Genomic DNA, 8,895 nt, shown 5'->3' on the forward strand with positions numbered 1-8,895 from the left:
GCAGCTGTTCATTGTGGGATTGGACAGGGGACCCCATGGGCAATGCCCTGTTCCCCCTGCAGTCACACTACAAACTTGGTCTTGGTGAGGGAGCCGCTCTTGGTGGCTGTGTCTGCATGGGCCTGGTACCCAATGGCCACCTTCTGTGACAGGCCCAGGTGCTCCTTGTAGATGCGCCTGGAGGAGGGAAGGGGATGCATGAATGAGCAGCATCACTTCTCCCACCAGCTGCCTACCCAGGGACCCCACTCTCGCCAGACCCACCCCTACCCCATGAAGCTGCATTACCCGATGTGGATGACCCCTTCCCGGTTCTCTGCTTCCCGGGTCCAGATGGCGATCTTGTCCCCCTTGGCACGGATGTTGATGACGGCCCCGCACACCTCATCACTGTAATCATCAAACATCTCCCCGACGAGGCACATCAGCTGCCAGGAGGAGAATGAAGCTCAGGACAGTCTCCATGAGGGCTTGGTGCTGGGAGAGTGGGAACACTACTGCTAGGACCCCGCAGACAACCAAGCAGGGCCACACTCACCGTCTCCAGCCAGAAACGGTCCAGTTCAGTGTGCCGCTGCTGCTTGGCCAGAGTGATGAGCCAGCGCCCACCACACTTATTCTGGCTGTCCTCCCACATGGGCTCGATGCCATCCTAGGGATGGGCAAAGGGATGGCTGGGTGCACCAAGCACTCAACCAGGCTTCCCCTCCCACCCTATGGCCGCGGTGGCCTGCCAGCCCCACTGGCACTCAGTGTGCCCCATAACACTGGGTGCTGCAGGGGGGCTCTCAGAGGGGACTGCAGCAGAGGGGATGCTGTACCTTAAAGAGAGAGTAGTCACAGCCAGATGAGAGCTTGCTGGCAGGCTGGATGTGGCTGTACAGCCTGCACAGGACGGACACAAGACACAGATGAAAAGAGGTGCCTCAGTGGCCCCCAGCGTAGTCCTCTGGCCCAGCCACCCCTACCCAGGGCTTCTCCAGAGGAGACGCATTGCCCACCCGTGGGACACTCACGCCCAGAAGTCCTCCACAGTGCTGAACTTGGTGATGAGGCGCAGGTTTTCCTGCCACATCTTGCTCTTGTCGTTCTTGAAGAACCACAGTGCCCACCTGGGCAGGGAGAGAACATGGGGAGGGCGTGTCAGCCTTGCTGGAGCCCCTTCCAGCCCCAGCATCATGCTGGGAGGAGCTGCCTGTAGCCAGGCCCCTCCATACCTGTTCTGCAGGGGGTGCTTGCCCAAGCTCTCTGCCAGGAGCAGCTCATGCTGCTGAGCCCTCCTCCGACGCCGCTCCTCTTGCCTGCGCTGGGGAAGGAGGGACAGCACCAGGAGTCCCATGGCCACCCGCACACCATGACACGGACCCACAGGGGGAGCCCCGGGGGGACATCAAGGCTACCCGGGCTCTGCTGCCTGGCCCAGCCCTCAGGGAACACTCACCTGCTCCCCAGCAGCCATCGTGCCCAGCACAGGCTCCCCCAGCAGCCCCTGGCTCTTAAGTGACCACAGGCGGGTGGGATGAGGCAGCCCCAGCTGCAGCTGGTGGGGCGGGAGGGAGGTGTGGTCGGGGGGTCGGCAGACTAGCCCCTCCTGTAGGGCAGGAAGCTGGGGGGATCCCCCATAGGGCAGGGCACTGGGGGACGGAGGTCAGGGTGGGATGAAATCAAGATGGGGGGAAGGATGGGGTAAAGTGCGGACAGTGTGGGGTGGGCTCGAGATGGTGTGCTTTGAGGTAGGGCAGGGTGGTCCACAGATAGGGTGGGGTAGTGTCAGGCTGAGGGGTGGGGATGGGATGGGGAGAGGACATGATGAGGAGGGGATGGGGTCAGGGTGGAATGAGGGACAGGAATGGTGTAGAGAGGGGGTAGAACGTGGAGGTGGTGGGATGAGGACAGGATGGGACAGGGACAGCCTGTAGAGTGGATGGGATCAGGACCGGGAGGACATGGGAGAGGGTGGGATGGGGATGGGACACGATGGGGACCAGGACAGGATAGCGTGGGGGTAGCGCGGGATGGGATCAGGACGGGTGGGAACAGGGAGCAAGTGCGACTTGATGTGACCGTCCCACAGTTCCGAGCCGTGAGGGAAAGGAGCCCGTGCGGGGCGGGGGCAGCCGGGCTCGGCTCTGCTCAGCCCGGCGCCGCGCGGTCCCCCCCGCGCATCACGGCGCAGCGCGGCGCGGCCCCGGCACAGCCGCACTGAGCCCGCCCCGCCGCAGCCCGGCCCGGCTCGGCCCGGCCCGTCCGTCCCCGCCGACAGCGAGCCAGGTCGGGCGGGCGGCGGGACAGGGGCCCGGGGCGGGAGGGCGGCGGGGCCGGGGGCTCCGGGATGCGCGGGGATGCGCAGGGCGGGCGGGAGCGGGGCCGGGCCGGGGCGGGGTGAAGCCGTGCGGCCTCTCCCCGCAGAGCCGCCATGGAGGTGTTCATGAAGGGCTTGTCCAAGGCCAAAGAGGGGGTGGTCGCCGCCGCCGAGAAGACCAAGCAGGGGGTGGCCGAGGCTGCCGAGAAGACCAAGGAAGGGGTCCTCTATGTCGGTAAGGGCCGGCTCAGCCTTCCTGCCCCCTGCCTGCCCCCTGCCCAGCCCCCTGCCAGCCCCCCGGCTAATCCCTGCCCATCCCTGTTTGCATGCCCCTGCCCTGCATGCTCCTGCCGGTCCCCTCTGCCTGTCCTTGCCGGATCCTGCGTTTGCCCTTGCGTTCTCCTGCTCATTCCCGGCCGCCCCACTGTCACCGGCCCCGCTCCCCCCGTCACGGCCGGCCTGCGGCGGGGTGTCCCGGGGCAGGAGCCGGTGGCCGCAGTGCCCTGCCCACAGGGCGGGTGCAGGCAGGAGGTTGGGCCCCGCGGGCAGGGGCAATGTCAGGGCTGGTCCCCAGGCTGAGGGGATGGGACCCGCGGGAGCCCATCCTGGTTCCCGGTGGTCTGAGCCCAAGGGCTCCGTGGCTATTCACCGAGGATGCTCTGGGGCCGGAACGGAGAGGGACCGTGGTGAAGATGGTGATCCCTGTGCTGGGATGTCCCCACCTTGGAGCAAGGGGCTGGGAACACGTTTGCCCCCCTTGGAGAGGCCGTGTCCTGGAGCACATCCCACACCACGGCTCTGCCGGCATCTCCCCTGCATCCCGCCGGCGGCAGGTCCCTCCGCGCTGCCCCTGGGGGCCGGGGTCTGTTCGGGGCCGAATCCTGAAGCCATGGCTGGCGGGGAGGAGGCAGCTCCGGGCAGGCAGTGTGCCCGCGGTGGTGATGGGCTTCTTGGGAGGGAGCTGAGGCCGTGCTGCCCGCAGCGGTAGGAGGGCGCAGCGCTCTGACTCCGTCCCGCTCCAGAGGGCACCAGCTCTGCGGGAGGGCTGAGGCCCCGGAGCTGTTCCCCAGGGCGGTGGTGGGTGCTTGCCCTGGGTTGCGTGGTGTGGAAGGGTCCAGCAGCTCCAGGAGCGCCCTGAGGATTCATCCTGCAGGAGCTGTCCAGCCCCTGCCTTTCCCCATCACAGACACCTGCTCCCATCCCGCGGGGTGTCCTGGCATCTGCGGGCTGTGTCACTCCACCTGAACGGAGCATGGCAGGGTGGCATGGCCAGAAGCAGCTCCCAGCCCTGGGCTGCTCCGGCTGTGAGCTTCCCGTGCCATGCTGGCCCCAGCTCCGGGTATGGATCCCAGTTCCAGTGGGAGGCTTTGCTCAGCAGCATAGCTGGTGTGCACCCTGCCTGGCTGCCCTGGCACAGCGTTAGGCCCCATGCTGCCCCAGGCCAGGCTCCTGCAGGGATCAGGGGAGCCTTGCAGGGAGCTGTGCGGGTGCTCAGCTCCCGGCTGCCCTGGTGCAGGGCAGAATGCAGCCTCAAAGAGCCCTACCAGCATCCCACGCACTGCATGTGCAGAGTCCAGCTGCAGCACCTCTAACCCTGTCTCTGTCTCTTTCTGTCCCCAGGGAGTAAAACCCAAGGCGTGGTGCAAGGTGTCACCTCAGGTATGGTCCCCTCTGGATCCCCACCATGGTACCCCTCTGGCCCCAAGAGTGTGGCTGTGCTAACAGGATCAGAGGCTAATTGAGGGGCTGATGTCACCCAGCTAAAGCCTCTTGTATAACAGGGCCCGCAAGGAAGGATTTGCAGTGGCTCTTCACACTCCCTGCCCAGCTGCAGAGCAGCATCCTTGCCACCTCCCCTCCCCAGCACCAGGATAGGGATATGGGGAGGGTCTGATCCTGCCAGCAGTTCTCCACCAGCCCTCCAAGGTGCTGCGGGGCACGGAGCTGCATCTGGAGCCCTCTCCCTGGCCCGGGGGGGGGACACACTGATGGGCACCCTCGACTCTTGCAGTGGCTGAGAAAGCAAAGGAGCAGGCGTCCCAGCTGGGTGAAGCAGCGTTCTCGGGCGCTGGCAACATCGCAGCAGCCACCGGGCTGGTGAAGAAGGAGGAATTCCCTGTGGACCTGAAGGTGAGTGAGGCCTCCAGGCTACTGCCATGCCCATGGGGATGCTGCCATGTCCCCAGGCTCAGTGGGGAGCCCTTTGGCTGCTCCCCAGCCCTGCGGGAGGGTCCCAAAGGTCCAGGGCACGCAGGCGTTACTGCCCCGAGCATGCTGCTGCGGACGTGTGCGTGTGCGGGCTCCTGCATGGCGCTGGCGATGCGGGACCCGAGGAGCATTGCTCCAGCGGCTGCGAGGTGACCTGACAGCTGCGGGAGCGGAGGGGCGGGCAGGGACATTTCGCCACCCCCACGAGCTGTCGGCTTCCAGCTTAGCCCAAAATAGCATCAGCTGAAGAAATGAGGCCAGCGCCGCTGCACTGGGGGGGATCAGCTGCCCGCCTTTCCCTCCTGCCAGCCCCGGGGAGGGGTTACCCAGCACCGCCCTCACTGCCAGGGATGCAGGATGCTCCCAGTGCCTGGGAACCACATGGTGCCAGCACCCCTCGCCTGCTGGGGAATGAGGCTGGGAGCAGTTCAGGGACACGCACACTTAAGCCCTGCTCCCATGGCTCCGTGCCTGTCTCCTCCCAGCTGGGTGGGCTGGTGGGTGCACACTGGGCCCCACTGGTGCTCCCCATGTGGAGCTCTCAGTATCCTGGGTGTGTTGCTGGTCTGTGCCAGGGGCAGGGAGGGTAGGTGTGGTGTGGGGGGGCTGTGTGTGTTTGTCTGACCGCCCAGTTCACCCCCAGGCAGAGGAGGTGGCCCAGGAGGCTGTTGAGGAGCCGCTGGTGGAGCCGCTGCTGGAGCCAGAGGGGGAGAACTACGAGGATCCCCCGCAGGTGAGGGGATGGGGCACAGGGCACTGCAGAGGGCACACGGTGCCAGGTGCTCAGCGTGCCAGTGACCATCCCTGTCTGGAGCAAAGCCAGGAACCTGCCTGCTCCGAGGTAGCTGCAGTCCTGCAGCCCATGGGCAGGCTGTTGTGGGTCTGGGTGGGACAGGGGCTTCAGAAGCTCTCTCAAGGGCTCTTTCTTTCCCCACAGGAGGAATACCAGGAATACGAACCAGAGGCATAAAGGATCCCCATCCTCGCCTCTTCCACCAGCAGCACAACGAACTGGCGGTAGCCCCTTGCTCCTCCCCAGCCGGCCCTGGCCGGTGCCTCCGTGCCGAGGAGGAGCAGGGGTGCTTCTGCCCTGTTCGCTCACGAGTTCTTCCTCCAGTTCCGTTCCAAGGGACAGTGTCCGTGTCTCTGTATTGTGTCTAGCAGTGATAAACCCCTGCTGTGTCCAAGCCCCCAAGCCCTGGCACATCCCTGAGCCATGGGCACTGCCCGCAGGGGCTAGTGTGTGTGTGTGTGTGTGTGTGTGAGCGCGTGCGTGTAGCCCGGGTTTATTGCTCTGTATCCCTCCCAGCGCCATAAACCCTGGCTGCATCCCGGTGTGTCTGTGTCTGTACAAAGCATGTTTACCTGCTCGCGGGCTGCTGTACATTCGGCTTGCACGCATGTCCCTGTGGTTCTGCTCTGGTCATTGTGGAACTATTTTTTTTTACATATATATATATATATATCTATATCTATCTCTATGGGTAGACGGGTCTTTTGCCTTTGTGAACCCCTGGTGCCCAAGCCTGCTCCCCAGCCTGCTGGGTGGTGACGGTGCCCGCGCCCTCCCTGAGGTCCCGTAGTGCCGACGCTGTGTTGTGCCGTGGCATGGATATCGCCCCGCTCCTGTCGCTGGATGTGCAGTACGAGGGCAGCTGCCAGTGACACAGCTGCTCTCGTGTCCGTGAATAAAGCCAACTCTTGTCTGTAAGCTTGGTTGTGGGTTCCAAGGAGAAAGGGGTGATTTGGGGAATCAAAATTCCTCTTTTGGGAAGAGGAATGAGGGGCTGGGGCAGGCTAACTGACCCCTTCCTGCTGGGGGAGTGGGCAGGACTGGGTTCTTGTGATGACAAGCTGTCTTCCTGTCTGCTTGCTGTTGTGTGAGCAGCAGGTCACCGTGCCCTGAGCCACCAGCCACACTTCTGGTGCAGGCAGTGTCCCCATGTCACCTGCCTGTGTGTTCTCTACAGTGCTTTGTGTCTGCAGGTGAATGGAGGGGGCCTTCTGGGATGGACCCCAAGCTGGGATAAGGCTAGACACATCCTGGTTCCCTCCCAGGATGCTGGCTGTGCTGACAGAGGGGACCAGGTGTTGGGTGCAAGCTTCCCCCAGCTCCCCCTTCAGCAGGATGTGCTGCTGTTTGTAAGGAACCTCCTGGAAGGTACCTTGATCCTGTGCCAGAAGTGCAGAGCAAAGGGAAGCCTCTCCTCTGCTGCCCCACCTTCCTATGTGACCCTGCTCCCCTCAGGGGGCTGGCACCTGCGGCTGCAGTATGACCACATCAAGGGCAGGTGAGGGCCACGCACCAAGTGATGCCCACCACAGGGGCTCCTGTACACACTCCAGAGCATGGTCCTTGCTCCTTTAGCTCCCCAGGGCAAGGCCACCAACCCAGCCCGTGTCCTCAGCCATCCTCCACTCCACAACTGCAGCACTGGGGTGAGGCTGTTCTGAGTCTCTCCACCACGAATATCCCCAGATTAAATCCTCAGCTTGTGCTGCTTGCCGGCTTTGCTAGAAAGAGGGAAGCTGCAGCAGTCAGCAGAGCCACACAGCAGGTTTGCTGACGCCTGCAAATCCCCGCGCTGGCTGCGCTCCGCATGGCTGCGCCAGTTGCGGCGGTGCTTGCAGCACCCACCCTGTGTTATTAGATGGACCAAGCAGCTGTTCCCGGGGCTGGCTGTGCCATGGGCTGTCCCCTCCACTAGGGCTCATTGCATTTTTAACTTCCCTCATCCAATTCTGCCAGGTGGGGGCAAGCAGACACAAACCAGCACCAGCATGGCTTCCTCCAGCGCCCAGGAGGCTGTGAAGGGGCTGGGACAGAGGGAGAAGCCCAGGAGAGCTGAGAACCAGGCAGCAGGGAGAAAATATGCTCGAAGCAACCATTTATAGAGACCAAGGTGTCCCCTCTGTGCAGCACAATGTCCTGGGCACCCCTGTGCAGCAGGACTGTGACCCTCCCCGTGCACTGGCAGGGATGCTTGTGCCAGCCCTGAAGGGCGCTGTGTCAGTAGGTGAAGCCAGGCTCACCATACACAGTGAACACCTTCTCCAGAGCACGCAGGTAGGTAGCAGTTCTCTGGTCCAGGCCCAGGTTGTACCTTGCAGCCATGGCCATGATTTGCTAGAGAGAGAGAGGAGAGCTGTGAGGCTGATGTGTGTTGGAAGGGTCTGGGGACAAGGTGGGGCAGAGGACCCAGTAAGCACCCAAGAGGGAGAGGGTCACCCCTGCACCAAGCGACCAAGGGGCTGTTCTGTAAGACCTGGAGCTACCTACGAGTGGGTCTGGAGATGCTCTCCCACTGCTGCCTCACAGCACTCCCCTGGGGACAAACCCTGTACTCATGGGTGGGCTTCACACACACTGCTCACACTGCTGAGCACAGCGCAGCACCTCTCTGAGGGGTGGCACAAGACACCCCCAACCCAGCACTGCATCCCCCCAGCTCACCTAAGCAACCCTCAGGATGGGGCACATTGGTCTGGGGGAACAGAGAGAAGGACAAGAACCCAGCAGCAACAAGGGACACTGCCAAGCACAAGGCTTTACCCACAGGGTGGGTACAGCCACCACCAGGAAGATGAGCCCAGGCCTTGTGCTGAGCTGGCAGCAGTGGTGATGGGGTGCTGTGGGTGAACACTCCTCAAATACAGCCCAGAGCCTCTGCAGCAAGGCAAGGGGCCCAAGGGCAGGGATGAGCAAGGCAAAGAGCCCTTGGTGGTACCTTGGCTGGGTACTCGATGGTGTAGGCCAGTTGTGAATACACAATGTGCTTCTCTGAGGCAGACTGATGGGGAGAAGAAGTTTTGTCTCCTTTGTGGGAGAGGCTGGAGATTGGCTCCCCTAAACCCAGTTATCAAACACAGCCCCTCTGCTTGGCACGGCATCATCACAGGCTGTTCAAGCTTGGCATGCCACCTCTGCAGCTGGTTCCACCACATTGCTTGGCTCCTAAGTGGTTCCCTGCAGCACCCAGCAGCACTCTTAGGTGGTAGGGCTGTACCTCCACATGCAGTGTCTCCACCCCATCCCCTTCATCAACGGGATGATAGCAAGGGAGACAGGAGTGTCCAGGAATGAGAAACAAGTGATCCAAGGGAACCCTCCATGGCTGTAGGCACTTAACAGTTACACAGGCCTAGAACTCCACAGATGGGGTGACGGGAGTCTCCCCTCTGACCTTGCCAAACCACTGCTCCAGGCTATGCTGAACTGACTGCAAGATGTGGTAGGTGGATTTCTGCTCGAACTTGAAACTGCTTCAGGTTTGCTGCTTAGAGCGTCCCCAAGGCCCATGACAGATCCGGGGATCTCTCCTCCTCTGCCTTGGGTCCTTCCCCATACCCTTGGGCTCCGCCATCAGGAACAGTCCTGAGGTTAC

The 8,895-nt window shown here is 62.8% G+C and overlaps 2 protein-coding genes across 2 annotated transcripts; one reads left to right on the plus strand and one right to left on the minus strand.

Moving 5' to 3' along the window:
• EIF4E1B (eukaryotic translation initiation factor 4E family member 1B) lies at positions 1–1,536 on the minus strand. The gene is made up of 7 exons (XM_057412072.1): positions 1,442–1,536; positions 1,218–1,306; positions 1,017–1,112; positions 822–885; positions 539–652; positions 289–428; positions 1–177 (listed from the first exon to the last, which is right to left on the minus strand). Exons 1-7 carry the CDS (start codon positions 1,457–1,459, stop codon positions 63–65), a joined length of 636 nt encoding a protein of 211 aa, XP_057268055.1. The 5' UTR covers positions 1,460–1,536; the 3' UTR covers positions 1–62.
• A 578-nt stretch (positions 1,537–2,114) lies between these two features.
• SNCB (synuclein beta) lies at positions 2,115–6,221 on the plus strand. The gene is made up of 6 exons (XM_057412077.1): positions 2,115–2,271; positions 2,410–2,537; positions 3,923–3,961; positions 4,314–4,432; positions 5,154–5,243; positions 5,448–6,221. Exons 2-6 carry the CDS (start codon positions 2,417–2,419, stop codon positions 5,478–5,480), a joined length of 402 nt encoding a protein of 133 aa, XP_057268060.1. The 5' UTR covers positions 2,115–2,271; positions 2,410–2,416; the 3' UTR covers positions 5,481–6,221.
• Positions 6,222–8,895: the final 2,674 nt, after the last annotated feature.

The sequence above is a fragment of the Pezoporus wallicus genome, unplaced genomic scaffold (assembly GCF_028554395.1).
Source record: "Pezoporus wallicus isolate ANWC-B61680 ecotype Strahan unplaced genomic scaffold, APGP_CSIRO_Pwel_v1 contig_6354, whole genome shotgun sequence".
NCBI classification, from domain to species: Eukaryota; Metazoa; Chordata; class Aves; order Psittaciformes; family Psittacidae; genus Pezoporus; species Pezoporus wallicus.

What these genes read in the sequence shown, in the direction of transcription:
- EIF4E1B (XM_057412072.1), bottom strand. An exon ending in GTGACTACTCTCTCTTTAAG is followed by an intron (nt 653 to 821) that starts GTACAGCATCCC and finishes GCCCATCCCTAG; the next exon opens with GATGGCATCGAGCCCATGTG. An exon ending in ACCGTTTCTGGCTGGAGACG is followed by an intron (nt 429 to 538) that starts GTGAGTGTGGCC and finishes TCCTCCTGGCAG; the next exon opens with CTGATGTGCCTCGTCGGGGA.
- SNCB (XM_057412077.1), top strand. Translation starts at nt 2,417, where the DNA reads ATGGAGGTGTTCATGAAGGGCTTGTCCAAGGCCAAAGAGGGGGTGGTC. An exon ending in GGTGCAAGGTGTCACCTCAG is followed by an intron (nt 3,962 to 4,313) that starts GTATGGTCCCCT and finishes CGACTCTTGCAG; the next exon opens with TGGCTGAGAAAGCAAAGGAG. An exon ending in AATTCCCTGTGGACCTGAAG is followed by an intron (nt 4,433 to 5,153) that starts GTGAGTGAGGCC and finishes GTTCACCCCCAG; the next exon opens with GCAGAGGAGGTGGCCCAGGA.